A 22,234-nucleotide genomic window follows, 5' to 3' on the forward strand; every position below is an offset into this window, starting at 1 on the left:
AAGTTAACAGTGCAAACCCATCACCTGCATAGGTAGACCGTATCCATATTTGAGAACGAATCCCCTTTACACATTGATATTAAGTCCTTTCCTAATCTTCTTTGCACAACAACAACTCTAAAAATACAACAGGCCAAAGATGCCTGAGATCACGTGAAGGACAGCTGAAGCACCATGCTTCGGTCACAAAACTTACACTTAACATGCTGAATCTTTCACCACTGAAGAGAGCGAGCTACCAGGAAAGCACTCTATCTCTGGCACCCAGCATCTTCTCAGCAAAATCAGCATCTATACACAACAGCATGTTTCTGCTCCAGCAGACAAGTCGAGGGAAATCAAAGACATAGAAATATCTTAATTTTTTTTCTGGCCAGTACCAGAACTGGTCGTTATTTTCTCCTCCTCCACAGTTGTGCAGACTGCGAGGTGAACGACAGAAAGGCACAGAAGACTTATTATTAGCTTGCTTTAATACCTCAGCTGCTGAGCTGCCCGTGCGTGCTCTTGCCTCCTTGCTGCTGTAACTCTGTGCTGACTTGTATATAAAAGCTGTAACTTGTCTCTCCCTTCTTTGCTGAGGGAATCACAGCAGTATTGTGCCACTACTTTTTCCTAAGTACATGCCCACTATATTTCTTTAAGACAGCCACCCTGATGACTGAAGTCTTGAACAGCAGCATGTATATATTAAAAAAGGCTCAGTGAAGCCATTCCCTGCCCTCTAAATCCTTCTGGGATTAGCGTTGACAGGCAGAACTAGTGAACATTTTGCGTGCCTCCTGCAAATCCTCCCACCCAGTCAAGCCAGCACTTCAGCCTGAATCCTGACTTGGGCTCCTTTTCTAGCACAATCACTCTCTTCTGTTGACTCCACACCAGACTGGACTGAAGAAAATCCACAAGCACAGCTGCAGGAGGTGTTTAGGCAAGCCAGAGCACAGCACGCACCTGGTAATCCAAGCAAACTCTCTCAACATCCCAGTTTACACTAATTCTTTTCTTACAGGTTCAGATTAGGGCACTCTCCTAATCCCTGAAACAACCATTTCACAAGAGCTGGTGGATCAGGCCCACTGATGTCCTACTGTAAATCAAGCTGTTTTCTCCCAGTTTTCTTGCAGGATTGTTGCAAAAACAGTGCAACGCTGCCCTTCCGTAGTGGACTATATATATAATCCAACCAACGTACAAGTGTCATTTAAACCATTGTAGTCACCTTCATCAGACTGAAATTACACATCATTAAATTTCACGAGAGAGCTTGGTACAGCAAAGGAATTTGGGATCTGTTTGAACTCTCATATTATGGGACCACTGATGTGGCAGACAAAAATCACCTTCATAGTTTTTGTCATGAGAAGAGAATCTCTGAGGACAACCCAAAGAAGTCGCACTTAAGCGTCCTGAAGTGTTGGGCAAGTACTCAATAACCAGTACAGAAAAAAAAAAAAAGCGTCTGTGAAGAGAGATTGCCCTGAAGGTCAGCTGGATGCCAAATGCGAACAAATTATACGTGAATACAAGCATTAAAACCAAAAAACAACATTCTAAAGCCTCACCACCACAGAGAGAAGGGGAAATTTCCATTCTGGACTTCACTTGACTAATCCCCTCCTCCAGAGCAGGTCCTGCACCTTCCTAGCACCAAGGTGTTAGACGTATCAACAGTGCAAGTGCTGCTGCTCCCCTCTCCGGTTTAATCTCCAGTAGATTGGCAATGGCTATATCACTGCTGTTTCCTTTGTGATCCAGAGCACTACAGCACATAGCCAGAGGGTTAGATCTTTCATAAGTGCTACTCCTGTTTCTCCTCTGCAAGTTTCAACAACCTTTTAGCAAGTGACCTTGAAATCAATTATATAACAGAAGCCTTAGGAATCAAAAACAACAGGAAGTCCAAGCACTGAATTACTGCATGAAACGAAACACCTCAGAAAACAAGCTCTCCTGCACACCAACAGGCTCCTTCTAGTTTCTTCCAGCCCAGAGCCTGCTAGGTCCAGAGCAGCTCCAATGTGCTCCAGAACCACGCAGCTGTTGTTAGATCTGGTTTCTTACCGTAATATCCCAAAGGGAACGTTATCCTCTTACTTCAGGAAAGAAAACTGAGGTGGATTACACAGGAAGTCAGGACCAGGGTGTATACAAAGCTCTGACTTTCCCCCCACACCAGGCACCCCTAAGAGCTGTGACTGTTCAGGCTTCTCAGCCATACACACCAAAGAGGTGACTGGTTTGGTTCCTCCCTATCAGCAGGCAGAGCCTTTAGCAGAGTAAGCAAAAAGCTTGCATGCTAAACGCTGCTGTCCACAAAATCATACAGGAACATATCAAGTTATGTTGGAACAGCAGTTGGCAGGAAGATGTGCATCTTCTACTTGATTAACTGGTGCTCTAAACTGGCTAAATGGCTGTCTTTTTTATTTTATTTTTTTAAATACTGGTGGGACTCCTTAGTGACAGCTTCAGGGATATCTTTCAGATTCAGGCAAGAGCACAGAATTGGAAAAACCACAGGATGACTCTTGTAGGCCAAGCTGAATTCAAGAGGGATCTTCAGGAGTATAAAACCTCAGCTACTGGGGAAAATTATGTTGTATAGAATGCATGAAGGAACTAAGCTGTTACCCACCTGATGAAGACAGAACCTGCCACAGTCAATACCAAATGAATAGGTTACAAGTAAAAGATTTCCTCCTTGCATTAAGGCCTAAAACACTTCAAACTTTCACGACCAGGGTTTACATTTGTATTATTGAGGTTCCTTAACATCATGTTACAGCCGTGTACAGTTTGCCAGGATAAAGTAAGAAAATGTGCATCTATGTTCACATGAATGGGGAAAGAGGAGAAGATGCAACATCAAGTTTTGATCTACAGGTGTCCAGACTACCATCCTTTCGAAAAGAAATGCCAAGAGCAAGATAAGACCCCTTGTCACTTCTAATTTGTACTATCTCTTGAGCAGCTCTAATGGTACATAAATATCTCTCTCCAGATTCAGGTATTTTCAGATTATTGCCTTCTAGTAGAAAAAGCAATCATTTCATCCAACAAACCGTCCTACTACTTAGCCTAAGTGCTGGAAGGAAAACAAAGGGTCTGCATATGTATTCACCAGACAATAATCCATTTGCTTCTTAATCCCTAGAACAGATACATGCTTCTTGCGAGCTACAGGCAGCAGAAAAATCCCACAACACATAGAAACAGCTGGGGGGATCAAACGGATATTTGGGGTACAGAAATGTGCTGAAGTCAGGGGAAAGGGAACTTCCCTTTAAAGAGGTGTAGAACATCTGCAAAGTAGCATAAAAATCTTTTGGGGCTGATAGAAAACAATTTTGCTAGAAAGAAAGAAATTTGCCAGAAGTCCACTGGACCACAGTTACCCAGGCTATGAACATTGGCCCAGTGTTCTGTTTCCCTGGACTACAGCCAATAGTTTGCCTCATTTCTTCAGATTTTGCTGAAAGAAACAATTCAGGGAGCAGCAGCTGTCCATTACAATACAGACACAACCGAGTGACATGGCAAACCTACCGAAACCAGGACACACGTTGCAGCTGCACAAAGCTTGCTCGGGAAATTACCACCGTGCCCAACCTCCTGTCTGAGGAGGAACAATATCCCATTGCTATTCTGCGATAGTGTTCTCCTCTGCTTACCAGGGAAGAAGGTTGGTGATGGTGCACTTCAAGTCACAAAGAGCACAATGCACTGGCCTTTACAAACAGCCATGGAAGCAACGCCTTATCCAGGAATTCTTGCTAGCTGGCTGGACACATTTGCCATAGCCCATTGTGGAAAGAGACAGATAGACTGAGCTAGGAAGGCAAGGAAGCAGACATCTCGGGTGACTAACACCTTAAAGAGCAAAGCAGAACAATCAAGTGTTACATCACACGCACGCTGCTCAGTGAATCACCCCAAATCAAAAAGGCTGGCTCGCAAAGCAATGCCTAATGGCTGGCAGGGCACTCTGTTGTTGCCAGAAGCTGCTGTAAGAATTTACATGTATCAGCCATAATTCAGAGTCAAACTTGGACAGGTCATCATGCTTAACAGTTTAAAAAAAAATCCATGCTGGCTGGGATTTAACAGTTCTAAATTTTCTCACCTATTTTAGTCCCTGCTCAAGAGTTTTAACTTCTGTACTTATATATTCAGTAGAAGACAGAAGGGTCTTCTTGATGCTGCTGTAATACAAGACAGTGGTGACACCTCTAGCTGTGCTGTCCCCTTGTGCTATGCTGCAGTGCCATTGAACTACAGCTTAGTTTACAGACTGCGCTCATCAAATTAAGCCCGAGAAACTAATCATCCTCCTTCAAGGCAATAAGCCTCCACGTTGCAGCAGGAGAAGGTGATTAAACAAAACAGGGACTACCCTGTACAGATTCCTTGAATGATCGAATTACTTTAAGTCTTCTCTCCAAACCCACACATGGTGCCAGCACCATCCATTCCTGTGCCATCCTTACCAAGCAAACAGAGCCTTAGCACTGGCAGTGCAGATCTATCAAAGGGACTTGTGTGACCCCCTCAACACACACTAAGCAGGCCAGGGTACACGGATGTTGCCAGCATTTCTCCAGAAATCCAAATAAGCTCTTCTTCCACCCGCTTCCAGCAGCTGTGGCATACAGCATTCACCAAACAAACAACTTGCTCGAGGGGAAATGTCCCACACCATCATCTCAAGAGAAATGTCAGCTCTTTAAGTCAGCCTGACTATTGCTCACTCTCAGCCTGCTTAATAACAGGAGGAGGTGGTGGCAGGGCACAGGGACTGAACAAATGAATACAGCTGTGAAGAATCGTCCCAGCTGACACAGGAATCATTACTTTCAGAATTCTTTTGCCAAATGCTTCTCAGCAGTAAGATGAGGGGATATTTATAGTGCATCTTGACAGCATGGCTTCAAACCATCAAGTCACACTGAAGCATCGTGTCTTGAGTCAACACTAGATCCTCTGTAAGCATATAAAATGTTAACCCAGTAACTCCTGACAGTCACAACAAACCTACCTTCAGAACACAGCCAAAAAAAGACAGAGGAAACTGCCTTCCCTTAAAGCATTGGCATGGACCATAGTTGGAAACGGACCATCCAGATCTGAAGATGATTTTGCCTGCACTCAAAAGGCAGATGTTATATACCCAAAAATCCTGCTACGGCGAGTGCATTCAGCTTGAGAGGGAAGTATCCATTTCTTACTGACTGCTCAGATGGCTGTCGGGACTTTTCATGGCATATACGACAGGGACTGGGCATCGAAAAACAACTATTTTAAAATATTTCCCCCCTTGCACGTTTCTCAATCTCTAGGGTACCATCAACCAGAAATACTATTTCCAACACTAGCTGAAATCTGCGTCATTATCTACGTCAGCAGATTCAAAGGAGCGTTCGAGCACTGGGCACTCGGGCTACAGACTGCAAAGCTCTAGCGCATGTTATCCGCAGCTACCCAAGGACACAGTGGGTAGCAGGCCATTGCAGGCACTCTCACGGATGCTGTGCCTAGAGCTCCCCTCCAATCTTTGCAGCTACTCTGCACAGCCCTCTGATCAGCTGCACCATCGCCGTGGCTTCAGAGGGATGCCAGCTGCCAGAAGCCGCTCTGCTCTCCCTGCAGCAAGCGCTCTTCTTTTTCCAGAGTTCACGCTTGAAAGCGGAGGCTACGAACTGGCATCAAAGATTTTGGTTAAGATTCTACTTTTCTTTATTTAAATCAGCCTGTGGTGTTGCTGGATTAATGACAGTGTCTTGGAGCTCCAGATGGGGAGTCTGTAATTACAATTAAATACATAGGAAATCCCAGTGTATTCTGTGGTGCATCTGCGCTGCAGGCACTGTAAGACATTGCACTGTAGTTGACAGCCAGTCTGCACATCTGATGTGGCAGAGATGGCAGCAGCCTTTCTGAGACCCGGATGGGCTGCGAAGACACACATTGAACTTGTCACACTAAACAAACCTTCAGAACTAACATGATTCTTGCGAGACATCATTCTGCTTGTACGTTATACTGGTAACCAACGTGTACTGCAAGCTGTTTGGGCCACATTGTGGTGTCTACCTGGCACAATAAAGGCTTAGAGGCTCTGCTGCAAGAGAATCACAGCATCAGTCAGTGAAATATTGAACCCTTTAAGACACTGCAGCATTAGAGAGCAGAGCATGGCCAACGTATCAGGATTTAAACCATCTCTTTATACACTCAGTGTGCTAAATGCAACAAGAGAGCAGTCATTACATAAAGCTACTTAAAGATCTAGCATCTGTAATACCATGCATGTTCATACTGAAAAGGTACAAATAAAAATAATTTCAAAAAGGTGTATGGAAAGGAACTGTGGCCATCAGGACCTTAACAGCTAGATCACTTGTACAACACTCAGAGTTTCCCCTCCCACCCTTAATCCTGACAGCTAAAATAGCAAGGAGCTGCTTTCAGTTAGGCTGCGTATACAAGCCTCCCATCGCTGCTGGCACAAAAGAATACCAGAAAATGAAATAAAGAATGATGCATTGTGTTTTTAGTTATACTGGATGTTTGACTCTTGCACTTTACCGTGGGCCGGACCTTCAGCTGGCGCAAATGAGCAAAGCTTCAGTGGCTGCAAAGCAGCTTTGCCAACCTGCAGGTAGCCAGTGTGGACAAGGCTGAACTGCTGGTGGATTATTTGGGGGCAAGAGCAAGGACCCCTGCCAGACCCAGTGAATATCAGCAAGACTGTCTGCACGCAGCTTTGTTGGAGACAGCAGCAGATGAGCCCTAGATGGAAGAGCACCACTCAACCTGCGGGATAAACACACCACTGCTGTCCATGAGCACGTTTTCCAGAGCAGGTTCTCAGCTGCTCACGTGTCCACACGTGCCATGGCAACCCCAAGAAACGAGGCCATGCAGAAAGGAGCACTGACTCACACCATGGGGCTCAAGAGCAGTTTGGTCCTAAGCACAGACCACAACTGGTACGTGCAACGAGAGCAGATGCTACTGCCAGCTTCCAAACACGATCTTCGTTCTGTCTTTTCAAAACCATGACATTTTCAGTAAAAGTAATAAACTACTCAAAGGTTGTAAACACAAAGCTGATATCCTGTATTCTTTAAGCGTGAATGTCAGATTACACGCGTACACCCACATATATACATACATACAGCCTTTTAGCTTTTAAATAAACCCAGTCTTTAACCTAGGAGCGTTCTGTGTTTTGCAGAGCTTTCATTTCACAGAAAAGATAGAATCTGAGATAGTGAAGTGATAGAAGTGTGATTCGGTTGAGGCTGTAAAATCTGCCAACAGAACGTTACCTTTCCAGGACCTGCATCTTGCACTGTTCCCTTGGCAAACCGCTGTGCAGAAAGAGCCCTCGCTCTGAGCAGAAATCATAGCCCGAATATGAAGTGCATCACAGATGAGGCAAGAGGAACAAATAATTGACAGAAGTGCTGTCGTGAAGCTTGCCATTTACAGCACTATTGTGGCAATTCAAACTATACATCGAGTGCAAGAGACCACGTAAGAGTGGGCAGGTATTTCAGATCTGTAGCATTAGGAACTATCCTAAGCAAAATTAGGGTATGCTACAAAGTATTCAAAACCAGCAGTGTAATGGGCTGAGTGCAATATTAAAATTAATAAGAAAAAAATCATACAGTTTTCAGAGTCTTAAGCTAAGACTACCTTACCTGACCTAATAATTCATTGGCAATAAATAATATGAGAAATGCAATCTCTCTCTCAGCCTTGTTTCCTGTACAACTACGCATTTTAGACTTGCTCAAACAAATCAAATTCATCTCCACATGTCAGCGAGGGCTCACAACAATTTGCATCATCCAGATTAAGTTAACACTCATGAGCTATATGGCAGAAATACTTCTCCTTTTGGATCTTTCCCTCTTTATAAAATTCTAGTATAAAATATTTAACATTAAAATTACAACTACTGCCCCAAGAAAACAAAGTGTGTTACACTTAGGGATTTTTCTGGCTCTAAAATGAAATCTGGGAAACATGCAAATTCAAGCCTGCTGATCTAATTGAAGATAAGACAAGATCAAGTCCAAAGACGTGTGGACAGCCCTTTTGACAGAACAGCTCCATTTAAAATGAGAAACAATAGGGGGGAAAAAAAAGAGAAAATGGAAATGAAAAACATGACAAGCTAACAAAACATATCATGAGTCAAGGTTTTCAAGTATAAAGGATGAAGATGTCAGGCACTGGTTATAATTTGAAGAACACAGTGCTTGTGATCCTTTAAAGCAAGTGCAGATTAGGAACAAAGCACATGAAAATGACTTCTGTGAATGTGGGCAGGTGTGAAAGGATCATCCTTTGTTTAAGAAGGGAAGGCTCTTCCAGTAAGAGGAAGAAAAAAAGGTTCAAAACTCCTGAATGACCGGGAGACTCACTAGGCTGATTCCTCTTTATTTTCTCAGATGCACAAGACTGGCAAAGATAGCAAGAAGGGGAATGCAGTCTGAAGGACTTGGGAGATGTGTCAAATCTGCTGCCTGCAAATGCCCAAATGCAAGCTGCAGAAGCGTTAGTAACCAACAGACCGTAAATCCATAGCCAATTATCCAGAGATACACAATAACACAGGTATTAACAAGTAAAAGCACTGGCTCTTCTGTCATGCACAGCCGCACGCTGTCTAGAGGACGAGCTGCACATACGTGCACCCTGAACAAACCCCAGCAAGATAAATCATGTTCCTGATGGCAGGGCTCAACAAAAGGCACGGGAAATGCTATGCGTTTTAAGGGCAGGATGCAATGAATCATTTGGCTACAACCACCTTATTTCTCAGAGCCTCACAACTAACGAAGCACATGCAGGCTGTTTACTACAGCGGTGCCCCAACATCAGAGGCTCTAGGGGAAGAACGCTTTTCCTAACAAACACTACTTAACTCACAACACACCCTGTGCAGACCACCAGAAGTACGACCCTTCCTTTACACAGATCAAACACAAGCACCATCAGGCTGAAGATGAGGTGCACGGGGACCCATAAAATAAGGAGGTGAGTTGAGTTTACCCACACGATCTTTGCTCTCTTGCCATTAACCACATTATGACAGCACAGCACTCCAAAGGTTCGCAGGAAGCATTTGAGGGGAAAAGATGAAAGCAGCTGAATATAAGGTTCCCAGCACCGAGGAAGCTGCTGTCAGATTTATGGTGAGGCAGATTAACAGCGATGCCATGTGCTGAGGAGCAAAACAGCTTCACTGCACGCCCACACTCCCTGCAAAACTTCCAGCAACTGACAGCTAGCACCTGACAGCTCTGAAATCTGCACTGCCTCCACACAAAGGGAGGACTCCATCCAAACACATCTAATACGATAACGAAGGCTGCATCCAGTTCAGCCAGTGTGGACTGCCACTAGATTTAACCACTCTTTAGAGTCTTTATAATGCCAGTCTGCATAATAAAGCAGATCCTGCTGCAGACACGTGATTGTCACAGGAGATTAGAGTGGGACTAAGGGGTCTATACTCAGTATCCTACACTACCACAGTCCTTTGGGTGACCTTGGACAAGTAACTTAATCTTTATAGAGACAACTAATAACTTTGCTAAGGTGACAGGAATTAGAGTTTCTGCACTCCTCAAGGATGACATTTACAATCCCAGCTTTGAAATCTGAGGGAATTTTAAATTCTGTCATGCTGAAAAACTGGGAGCAAATAAAACTAAACCACTTGAAAAATAAACCCATCAAACCCTGGCATTTCGCTAACAAGCTTACAAAGGATTTGTCTAGAGACAGCCCTCCTGTATTAGCAGCCAATCTATTGAGGGGCATCTGGTGTTAGGGTTATCCTACTAAGACGGACAGTGAGAACATGGAGAGGTATGCACAGAGCAAAGTCTACCAGCATCTCCGTAACAAGTGCTGGTATCTTATTCTAACACAGAATGCACTGGGAGAGCAAAAGGCACAGCCAGAATAGTTTCACTAACACAAACATCAGCCCCAGCTGCAGCACCTCTATAGCGTGTGGCTGGCAGAGCTGCTAGCAGACACGGCAAACTTGGACAGGACTGGAAAGAGAAAAAAGTGGGAAAACTGTGGTGTGGGAGCCCACCTGTCAGAAAGGAAGCATTTACTTTGATAACCAGGTATCATCAAGGTGAACGGCACCTGGTCCCAGCTGAGGAACAGCTGCTGCCTTTGGGATACGTTATGCACGCTTAGGACCAAGCAAAGAATCTCTCTTCCAGTTTTAACTACTGAATTTGAAGACTAGAGACTGTTTTGGATAGAAGAAATCTTATTGCACTTATTTCCCAGGAACCCAAAAGAGGCAACGCTGTCAAAAGGAAAACAGTGTATTACACCAGGCTTTCCTCTCCATTCACGGGAATGATTTCAGCTACCTACAGGCTATACCTTCCTCTCTTCAACACGGGATTCCTAGAAGACCAAAGAAAACTGGTATCCTTGCTCAGCAGGGAAGAAAAAAAGTGTCAAATACTAAGGCTCAGGGATCCATGCTCAGTGCAGCCCTTGAAATGCAAGGAGAAACCTTTCTGAAGTATATTTGACTCACAAACTAAAGAACAGTAGAAAAGTCCAAAAATTTAAATGTCACTAAAATCTTACCAAAGGAAGCTGCCATGGTCACGTTAGCTTTCTGCACAACCAACTAGAAAACTACAGCCCTCAAGCCCCTTCTGGAAATCACAAAACTTGGAGATCTCTCCCAACATTTCAATGAGGTGAACAGGGAAGAACAATATGGAAGACCTTTTCCAAAGATTTCTAGTTTTTAAATCAGATTAGGAAACTCATTGATTTAGAATGGATTTCTTAGATACATAAATCCTATGATACTGAGTGGGTTCAGAACTAGAGAGATTCTAAACAAAATAGCATTTGGTGATAATGCAAAGGTATCTGGCAACAAACTGACCCCGTCTACCTGAACATCGTCATTTTTTCCTTCTGTGTGAAAGAGTAATTACAATAGAGTTGAGTTTTTATTTTTTATTTTTCCAGTGACTAAACCGTTTCTATTAAAATACTGAGATACAGATTCTTATTTTTTCATGAAAAATAAGAATCTATATAAAAAAATCTCTATAAAAATAATTCTTATTCATGGAAAAATAAGAAGGGACAAAAGACTGAGAACTAAGCCTCTGTTCCCACAATGTACCCCCATAATGTTGCCACGAGGATACGCTGGCCAAGACTGCAGTTCCCCACCTCCCACTGGCCTGAGCTTGCAGCCCGTAACAGCTGGAGAAGTAAAAGTGCTGAGCGTTACTCACTGCCATGACGAGCTCAAAAGGATATTTGTAGACTCGAACTGGGGACTGGTACTTCTGCACCATTTTTACCACACACCTGTAACACAAATAAAATGGGAAAATTTCAGATCCCTCACATCAAACACCATAACACGTTGCAGCAACTTGCACAAACGGACCGTATGAGAAACCTTAACTCTCTCCTACAAGCAGGAGGAGGAGACACACTAGGTAGATGGGCTGCCCAGCCTCACTTTGCAGGTCGGTGGCAGACAGAAAAACAAAAGGCAGGTCTCTGCAGCCCCAGCGCTGCGTCCCACGGGCAGCAGCGTCCTTTGCTGCTACCCAGCACTACTGCAGTGAATTCAACTTCAGCAAACAAAACTCCAGACAACTAAAGCACAAACCAGAGGTGCAAAGCCAAGATCAGTTGTGCTCTGGGGAAGGAAGCCTCTCTTCAGGGCCTTTCAAAAGCTTAAACGGCAATTTTTCTCCCCCTTTCCCGCATTATGTTTGATATCATTACGCAAAATCCCTTTTGTTGAAAGTTTCCACGGCTTCCCGTATCTTGGCATTTTAAATGCTTTTATGCACAAAGTAGCATTCAGCTGTTTTAACCCGCTAAGAGAAAGGAAAAGGAAACAGCATGCTTAGAGAACACGCCTGACGCTAAGCTGGCAATCACATCCCACTGCCTGGATGCCCACTGCTTCCAGCTGAACCAAGGCAATAACTGCATGCACAGAAACAATTCAGTTCTCGGCATTTCATTTCTCCTAGCCACCCCTCACTGTTCTCATCAGGATTCCTCCCTCATACTCTTCTGCTGGGGTTTTAACCCTCAAATATGCATCAGTAACAAGCATCTCAAGGAAGTACATAAGCCATTACAAATAACCTATTAGGCTGCTTTCTGCAACTCCTTTAGGGTCCCTTCCACTGCTCCCATTAATGCCATCTACAAAATCCAAAACGCAAGAGGCCGGACAGCTGGTTTGAGACGCTGTGCCGCTTCCACCCCACTCAAATTCCACTGCTGAGCAGACACAGCCCTTGGCAACATGACGCAGCGTGGCACTGAACTCGACAGTCCGAGCATAAGACAACTTATCCCTGACATTTAAAGCCAAAAACCAGAGGTGAAATATGACTTCAAAGGCAAATGACAGTAGATTCTCCTCCAGTAAGACTGCTACAAAATGCTATTACACACAAAAATCTAAGCGTTAAGCAAGGGAGAAAGGGAAAAGAGGCTTTAAAAAAGTTTGGGTACCTGAGAGTGGGGAATGTTTGTAGAAGCAGGGTCTCACAACCGGACAGTTACTCTGCAGAGGATCGCGTTACCCAAGCAGCAACGATCGGGACTCGCTGGGTCTCTGGGAGTCTTACCAATACCAAATGCTGGTCCGCGCAGAACAAGTAAATGCAGAGGGAAAGCATCAGCAGAGCATCCACCTCCAACTGAAGCGAGCGGAGCAGGGGCAAGCAAACACCCAGGAAGCCCGGGCTGCTATCACGTATCAGATACCCGAGCCAAGAGAGGCACGGGGCACCTTGTAACGCAACGCTGTAATATGATTATGTAAGCGCGATACCTACGCTGTGCGGGAACCTTCTGAGTAAGTGCAAATATAGCAAGAGAAGCCTTGTCACAGGTATTTAGCTGTCGTCTCGCTCCCCGTTCTGACCTCGCCTGCTAAACTGGGAACTCCGGCACCACTGCAGGAAGGGGTCAGAGAGCGGGGCAGGAGAAAGCCTCAGAACAGCCCAGAGCCACCCTCAGCCTGGAAGCGGAGTCGCCAGCAGCGGACCAGTGGGGTGGCACAAGCTGTACTTGCACAGCCTTAGCCATGCTGCTTGGACCATGCTGTTCCTCCAGCAGCCAGCAGCTGCAATACCGGACTGCCACGGGTTTACAGCCCCACGCTTCTCCAGCCGAGGGAGGTCTGAGCAAACGGGTCAGCAAAAATTACACCCAAAAAAACAATGGAACAAAGACAGCTGATAACTCATGCCTGCCCTAGAAGCCTTCCATACCTTGGGAAAGGTGCACTGGCAGACCTCCTATGCTCTCTCCTCAATACAGAGTTGTGAGACAGTCATTTTGCTTCTCAAAGCAGGAGGAACCCTAGCTATAACTCCTGGAGGAAAAAAAAATAAATGTGAAAATGTGGAAGTTAGCCACCCTGTGCACAGGGATACAGGTAGATGATTAGCAGTGAAAATGACATAAGATTTTCAGATGTTGCCAGTGGGTAGCTGAGTCAGACTTGCTAAAGACATGCATCTTCCTAGAGCTTTTAGATCTGAAAGGAAGACATGTTTTAAAAGTCATTTTGAGTACTTCGCTGAAATGATGAGCAGGTACGTTCAACCACCTTGTAGAGAAGGCCAAAAAGCAGCTATGCAACTACAGAATACATCTGCTCCTTAAATGTCCATCCTGCCACTCCAGCCTCCCAAGCAGCCCAGGCTACCTGTTCTGTATTTACATCTGGCTAAAAGCACTACTAGGAAATGTGGCTCGGATAAAGAGCAGTGACTCCCTGAACCGCAGCTCCATCACTTCTAACCGTCAGTCCACACCTAGAGGCAGACCTGTGCCACGCACTGGGCAGCACCAAGGAAGACCACGGTCTCAGCCAGCCGAGCCCAGCGCAGTTTGAAGAACTCAGGCTGGAGCAGTCAACGCACTGAGACAACACATCTAACCCACCTTCACCCACCTCAGTTAGACACTACAAGTCCTTCAGATATTGCACACCTGGTCACGTAGGACAGCGGCAGTGACCCCACTCCACAGAGCATCCCGTGACACTGTGACAGCAACGCCAGCAGCACGGGGACTCGACAGCCTGGGGCTCCCCGCAGAGTCCAGCTGGCCCACATGCCCCTTTCGCTACAGCCCATGCAGCAATTCACAGATGAACCAAACCCTAGAAGGCAGCGAGTTAATTATAAGCTTGAGATGCACCAGCTGGCACTGCACCAGGGGAAGGAAGGCACGGAAGGGAAGGACACAGCCCCTGACTGCACACGCATTTCCCTGCTGTAACTGCGGCAGCATTTCGGAGAAAAGGTGAGTTTTTAACATAGCACGCAAAGCCATCGCTACGAGTTAGCTGAGCCCGAAGACCGGGAGGGCTCCCAAGGGGAACACACACCACAACACACACAGCTGAGGGAGGAGAGGCAGTGCCATGAGCTACATGCTTCCACTTTATTTAGGATCATCCACTATGCACCTGAGGGATTTTCCATATGCTTAACTTTTATTCTATTATTTGTCGGGGAGGCATACTTGACAGAGTATGGCCAGATGGTTGGTTGGAAATGAGAAACTGCGTTTATATATTAAATATACATAAAGCCCAGAATCAAAGTCCCTGACCCCTGCTTCCCACCAAGGCTACTACGAAGTCCTCTTTCCACATTACAAAGCTCCTTCCACATTAGGACTGCCTGTTGGATGGTGAAACCCGGCAGCCAGGGACTTTATTAAACTTCTCCCACGCATGGTGGCTTCTTTTCAGATGGAGGAGCACAACTGAGTAGGGTTGTTGTGGTTGTTTTTTGTTTTTTTTTTTTGTTTTGTTTTGTGTTGGTTTTGTCGTTGTTGTTGAGGGTTTTGTTTGTTTGCATTGACAAAACCCTGCTGAAAATAGCAAGGGTTCCAGACTTCCTCAAATTGTATTCCGACATGTGAAAGGCAGCCGCAGCACCCAGCTAAGTTGACATTTACGGTTAGGGAAGTGGGACTCGGTGGGGCTGTAGCCTTTTACCCCACCTTCTAGAGCAACATTGCGAGGAAGGTGTGCGTGACACCTCCTGTGCCTTGACGGCCTTTCGCTTCAGTAGGTGCTGTCACAGCACCTCGTATCACAGCGTCTGTGACACAAGACGGTACCGAGCTGCAGGATATTTATTAGAGCTCCTTCACATAAGAATAAGCTCTGTCCTTTACAGCTTGATACAGGGAAGCTGAAAACGGAGCGGCGCAGCGGTACGCTTTCGCTGCCTTTTAGAAGCCGGCACCTCCTCAGACAGGACCTCACCTTCCTGCCCCCGCTCACCCCCGAGGAGCGTGCACGCTGCCGGGGCGAAGCAGCACGAGGGCTGCGAGCCAGCAGCCTGCGCCCCCCGCAGAGGAGCCCGGAGCCCTCTCAGGGGCTACAGCCAAGCACAAGCAACGCGAGCATCCAAAGAGCATCCGCACGTTGCTCACAGCACAAGGAGCAGCATCTTCGGCCGGGAAGGGAAGAAGCAAAGGGAACGGCGTAAGGCACTCTGCTCTCGGAGCGCTGTGAAGTTGGCCGTTTCCTCCACGCACGCACCAGATCAGCTTCGAGCCCAGCACCTCCACACCTCCACCGCGTCCTTCCTAGCGGGTCTCACGGAGAACCGCCCGTGCCCCGCAGCCCAGCAGCGGGCGGGTGCCGGTCAGCCGCCCCCGAGGCCGGCCCCCGGCCGCCCAACAAAGTTCCGTTCGCGGGGCACCCGCGAGCCTCCCCCCGCCCTCGGGCCGCCGCGTTCCGGCGCAGCGGCCGCCCCGGATCACCCCCGCTTACCGGCGGTACCGGCGGCTGCGTCCCGGCGCTGCCCGCAGCGCTACCGGCCCCGGCTGGCGGCGGCCTCCCGGCCCCGGGCGGGGCTGCGCGGCGGCGGCGGCGCTGCGCCCCTCGGGGCGGCTCCGGGGACCCGGGGGGGCGGGCAGGCGGCGGGGCCGGGCCGGGCCGGGCGGGAGGCGCGAGGCGGCCGGGGCAGGGCCGGCATCTTGCGGCGGCCCCGGGGCGGGGCGGGCGGGTATGGGGCTGCCTTCCACCCGAAGGCGGCTGCGGCCCCGCTCCTTGCCCGGCGCCGGCACCGGGTTCCCCGCGAGACAGCGGCAGCCGGGCCCGGCGGCCCCCCCCCCCCGCACCACAACCGAGGGACCGAGCGCGGCCGTGCCCCAGCCCCCGCCTCCCCGTCACGGCCCGGCCCCCGGCCCCCGGCCCCGCCCCGCCGCGCGGCGCCGCAGAGCGCTGTCCATTGTGCTGCGCGCGGCCCCGCCCGTTCGGCCCCGCCCGTTCGGCCCCGCCCGTTCGGCCCCGCCCGTTCGGCCCCGCCCCTCGCGGTGTTACCTCAGGCGCCGTGGGGGTCGCTGAGGGAGCGCTTGGGGACAGGGTGGAGTGGCCCCGGTTTTCTCTCCCCCCCCCCCCGTGCCTCATAAGGCTCGGGGCTGTACGGTCCCTCAGGAGGGGTGTGCGCACGGGAGCCTGCCCTGAGCCGAGGTCACCGGCTGCGCGCCGCGGGCCGTAACTTCACGGCGCTGTGTGGGGGTGGATTTGTAGCGTGCCTCACAACGCAGGGCTGTGCGCTCAGAGCTAACGTTCCCATAGCTGGTTTTGCCCTGAGTTAAGTGGCGGTCAGCCAAGTGCCCGTGGGCTCCATTCCCACGTCCGAGCTTCTTTTCCTCAGTCATTGCACACGAGGAGACGTTTTACCATGAACCGTGGGGAGGCTGCGCTCTCCCCCTGCTGCAGAGCACACGGTGAGGGGCACCACGTACTGGGGTGCCTCAGGCACTGCGCAGCTAGCAGGCAGAGGGGGTGCTTGTCCCGCTCTGCTCTGCCTGGTGCAGCCTCACCTCGAGCACTGCATGCAGGTTTGGGCACCATGATGTGAGAGGGATGTAAAACTGTTAGAGAGTGTCCAAAGGAGGGCTACAAAGATGGTGAAGGGCCTAGAGAGGGCCCTGTGAGGGGCAGCTGATGTCCCTTGGTTTGCTCAGCCCAGAGCAGAGCAGGCCGAGGGGAGGCCTCGTGGCGGCCTGCAGCTCCCTCACGAGGGGAGCGGAGGGGCAGGCGCTGAGCTCTGCTCTCTGGGGACAGCGACAGGACCCGAGGGAACGGCATGGAGCTGGGACAGGGGAGGGTCAGGCTGGTGTTAGGGAAAGGTTCTGCACCCAGAGGGTGGTCGGGCACTGGGACGGGCTCCCCAGGCCCATGGTCACAGCACCAGGCCTGCTGGAGTTCAAGAAGCATTTGGACAATGCTCTCACACATCAGGTCTGGTTTTTGGGTGTTCCTGTGTGGAGCCAGGAGTTGGACTCGATGATCCCTGTGTGTCCCTTCCAACTTGGTGCCACACTGGGGTGGCAGCAGCAGCTGCTGAGCAGGCACATGGTCCTGGGGCAGGAGTGCAGGGCACCAAGAAGTGGTGGAGGAGAGGATGTGGGAGACCAGCCCGGGAATGCTTTGCACCTTCAGAAACCTCCTTTCAAGATCTCCCAAGGGACCAGCTGACACTTTGCAGATGTTACTAAAAACATCTTGTCACATGTTTCTTTTCCTGCCTCCTTATCACTTCTAGCTGTAGAGCATCCCCTTATCTGGGCAGGCATTTCAGGAAGCTGCAGACCTATTTCTGATCAGTAATGTTTCCTGAAGCATTCTACTGTCTCAAACCGAGGAGACCAGCCTGACGCTGCTCTGTAAACAAAGATCCCGCAGAGCCCTCAAATGGCAGAAGGCTCTGAAAGCTGCAGCCAGAGCAGCCAGCATCTTCTAGGGGCCTGTGCAGAAGGTCTGGGCATTGAAAGCCACAAAAGTCTTGGATAACTTTACAAAGTTATCCAAGACCTGTGACATCTACCTTCACTTTATGCTGTCATAAAATGCTTTCCCATTCAGGATGTCACATTTTCAGAGAAATGGTATTCCTCTTCCACCTCTATCACTGTCAAATTTCCTTAGAGAAAACAGAGGGAAAAAAAAAACACAACCAAGCAATCAAACAAAAAAAACTCTACTATTTCCACCCTCTTTCTACAACACACCAACCCATTGCTACTTCGTAGCTTAATAGCATGGCATGTATGTTCTAGCCATAAAAACAGGTCAAGGTTTTGGAGAGTAACTTCCTGCCCTCTCCCCTGCTGGGCAGCCTTAACTAGAATTCCGTTTTTCCAACGTGTGTTTGTCTCCTGGCGCCAGAAGGTCACCTTGGCATTTTGCAGATTTGGTAGGCTACTTTTCTCCCAGCATAGAGGAAAATCTCTGTTGGCATTCCTAAGTGCCCCGAAGCCTCCGCATCCCAGCTTGCCACCCTTTTACCTGCAGGGATGGGCTGTCTGCCTCAAGGGCTGGCATTCAGCCCTCAGTATTTCTCATGGGAGCTGCTCAGATAGAAGTTCTCACCCTCTAGCAGCTCAGCCCTGCCAGTCTCTGCGGTTAGAAATAAGAATGTCCCCCAGGAAGGACGTCTGGTCTGTAGATACCGTTCAGCCTCCACTTCTGCCATTACCAAGGGCTTTTCACTGCAAATTCTCTCTTCCTCTAAACTTTCCTGCCTCATCTGTGGGAGTAAGTTGAAAAAAAAACTCAGCAGAAATTCAAACAAGGAGGTGCATTGCGTGAGGAAAAGAATTTGCAGGGATTCTTCATGTTATTGTTATTCCTGTTTACTTTATTACAAAAGCAGCTGATCTCTGAAGGAGCTGCAAAGGAGGTTTATGGCAGTGGTCTGTCTGGGAGGGGCTGGCTTAGACCGCAGGTTAGATGCAGGAGAAAGATCATGAAAAAGTAGCATATCACAGGCAGCCCAGCCCTTTCTGCACTGGCACACTAAGTCGCTTTCCAGCCCTCATTCACATGTGCTTAACAACCCTTAGAAAATCAGCATTGTTTAAACATTAAAGTGTCTCTTTAAAAATTCAGCAGCAAAGTTCACCTGTTTTTTAGAGCCATATTTAAAGCACCGTGGAAGTGCATCTCCCCTCTCTAGAACTGGGCTTCTGTCCAGCCCCTGTCACTGGGTGGAGTGAAAGAGGAGGCTCTGCAGCCTCCAGCGCTGGGCGCCACCACACCAGCCTCCCCAGCGGTGCTCGGGGCCAGCCTTCACCCTGCCGTGAGAAGCACATCTCCACAGAGACATCTTTTAGCACTTAGCCTAGCTCTGTTTCACAAAAACCAAGCAGAAGTTGGGTCTGTTGTTTTCAGAGTCAGCAGAAGTTAACATCTTGAGGCTTTCTTCACTAAAAGCGCAGATCAGCAGGACATCATACCACACCAGTTTGCAGATCCTTTTGTGCCACAGGGCCAAGCCCCATATTCTGTGGGTCCGTAGGGCTTTGCCTTCCTTATGCCACTCACATAAGCTGATGCTACCAGCCCCATTTTTGTCTGGTGCAAAACTGAGATGAAATGTGCTGCCCAAGGTCACGCAGTGAGGTGGCAGAGATCACTGGCAGAGATGAAACAGGAGATCTAATGAGCTCCAGTCCAGCACATCTTACAGCAGATTCAGTTACCTTACCCATCAGACTGCAGATAAACGGTGTACTAATGGCTCTCAGCTACATTCACCTTTCAAGATAGTGCCTAGGTGGCCAGCTGCCCAACCTCCCCTTTTCCTGCAGCTGTTAAAATAAACCCAAACTAGATCTGACTGTCCATTTTATTAGGGAACAAGGGCTCCCAACCGCTGGCCCACCCATGGGTAAGAACTGAACTTCTGCTTAACATAAGAAAAATGCAAAATAAAACCATCACATCAGGGATATTTAACACCCAGAGCTTCCAGGTTAACAGCTGACGCTGCTGATATTCTTTAGGTCCATCTTTATGAGTTTATACACTTGCAGTGAATTGAACGCAGTCTGTTATGTCTATGTAGAGGGACGGCTTGCATTTCCCCTAGTGGCTTATAAAATACTTGCCAGTTTACATTTTAACCACTCAGTAAGATCTGATACCATGCAGGAATCATTTTTATCAATACTCCTCCTCCTCCTCACTGTTTGGACATACTGGGGTCCTCTTCCACAAATACAGCATGCTGTGACTGCAGCAGATCTGCAGAACCTTACAAGCAAGCTATAATATTGCAAATGAAGAAAGAATTCAGCTTTCTAAGAGTACCAGGCAAGTCCTGTATAAATAAGATGAATCCTGTTTAAATGACATATTCTGTGACTTCCCTTTCTGTGCTTTGTTCCTTTACACGTTTCCTTTTTGCCTCTTGGTAGCTCTGCGAAGAGGTGTCACCCCACTACTTGCTGAGTTCTGCCTGATCCCACTTGCCTAGGAGAAAAGCATGACACAGGTTTGCTATTCTGGGTCACCGAAATCAGCATCACCTCCAGGAGCACAGCGCTCGTCACATCTTAGCTTTCAACATTTCTCTGAAAAGGTAGCAGTTAGCAACAACGCTATTAATAGGAGTTTGGAAAGATTTCTGTGCTTGAAGCAATGGCAAAAGGAACGTGATAAGTTCAAAGAAAATAATGGAAACCAGCTAAACAGTATGGCTGCTTTGCAAAGCACACTCGATGCCAGGATCTCTAGTAGCCGATAGGAACACGGGTGACTTCTTTTCCAAAGAGATTGCCAGTAAGCTGCGGACACAGGATTATCTGGGCTTTGTAAAAGGTTAATATCTTCACAGCTCTTTTGCTCGCAGACAGCTGAAGATATACAAAATACAGTGGCCATGGGTCAGCATCACACTGTTCCCAATCTTTGCCACGTGTGAGCATCAACTGCATTATGTTTGGGCTTGGTCAGGCTTGCCTCTGCAAGGCCACAACCCAGCACAAAAATTTTATACAAAATCTTCTTTCTTGGGCGATTAAAACATGAATCACTTGACTATGGAAGGAGCATCAAGTACATTCTCTTTCGGACCACAAAACTGATCCCTGCTGGGACAGGATTGTTCCCACTGGGCTGGGCTGTTCCAGCCCTCAGCTCAATATTTATATTTTGAGAAAATCCCATGATCATTGGGATCAGTAGCAAAACTCCTGTTGAGTTCCACAAAACTAAGGTTAGGCCTAAATAACTGTTTTTCCCATAACTTGCTTCTTTCCCACTAGGTTTCTCAGGTGCTGTTGGGTATATGTAATGACACAACACAGCTGAAGACCTGCTACTTCCGAAAATCTTGTTTGTGCTGTGCTCTGGCAAGCATGGTGAGCAGTGGCTGCAGACATCGCCCTGGAGTGGAGCCTCCAGCCAAACTTTTGCAGCTTTTGAAGACATGTTGCTATCAGCAGATCGGTATCTGCCACACAAACCCCAGGGGAACTGGCAATGCTTTTCCAGAGACAGGATAGACCAAACTGGTGAGACTGGGTTTGGCTCTGTGCACCTCTTACCTGTCTTCTTGCAGCTTTGCCCTACCTGTACAACACGGGATGAGAACAAGGCCGTAGGGGCTGAACCCACAGGTAACACCAGTAATCGCTACCGTTCCACTGAAAAAGAGCACTGGGGAACAAGCTATTAACCACAGGCTATCCCCAAAAGATTCATATCCTTTAAAAACATCTCCTTCCTGGGAATATTCTTGTGAATGGTCCAAAGAATTATGTTCGCTTTTAAAAGAAGTCCTATAATTTATTTTCTGAAGCATTTCTTCAAAAGATTTAATAAATCATATCAAATTTGACCAAAATTTCAGACTAGTTAGTTATGTGACTGTGAGATTCCATCACACAGGTAATGTTTTAGCAGTGCAGCGATAAGAGTATAGTAGATATTAACTATTTAGGCTATAAAGGACCCACATGCCTTGAACTCCCACAAAGGAAAGCTGAAATAATTGTAAAGAGTCCTGTGTAAGAGCTAGAATGCATCCCATTTTCCTGGAACTTCTAAATGCACTTTGCTGTGAGCTGCCAGAATAAGAGGGAGTTAGAAATGGGTATTCTGCTTAGAGGCGCTGGACACAATGACTGCAATCAGAACCCAGCTCAGAAAGCCAACACCTTGCGAGCAGTGTTATCATTTTATTTGCCAGACCTTGTGTTTGCTTCAGATCTCTACCGCATTCTTTGCTAACCACATACAAGCTTGCATCGTAGGTATCTAATTTCCAAGTGATGCCTCGGGCCGTTACTGAAGTATGTTCGCTATGTCCTCTCCGGCGCTGCGGGGAGCGCTTGGTGTTCGGCAGAA

General features: G+C 47.8%; 1 protein-coding gene across 7 annotated transcripts in view; it reads right to left on the reverse strand.

Moving 5' to 3' along the window:
• SEC14L5 (SEC14 like lipid binding 5) overlaps positions 1–16,214 on the reverse strand; it is a 39,817-nt gene extending 23,603 nt beyond the window's left edge. For 4 of the 7 annotated variants that reach the window (XR_014572727.1, XR_014572728.1, XR_014572729.1 and 1 more), the window contains exons 1-2: positions 15,863–15,994; positions 11,316–11,391 (exon numbers count right to left, since the gene is read on the reverse strand). Coding sequence is in view for 4 of the 7 variants with exons in the window: in XM_083799968.1 (XP_083656094.1) it covers positions 11,316–11,378 (63 nt within the window). In the remaining 3 variants the exon portion in view is untranslated. Of the gene's footprint in view, positions 1–11,315; positions 11,392–12,567; positions 13,233–13,331; positions 13,436–15,862 lie in introns of those variants that run through there. The other 3 variants (XM_083799966.1, XM_083799969.1, XM_083799967.1) reach the window with 3 other exon arrangements.
• Between the last annotated feature and the right edge of the window lie 6,020 nt (positions 16,215–22,234).

This window comes from Anser anser, assembly GCF_964211835.1.
Source record: "Anser anser genome assembly, chromosome: 15".
NCBI lineage: Eukaryota > Metazoa > Chordata > Aves > Anseriformes > Anatidae > Anser > Anser anser.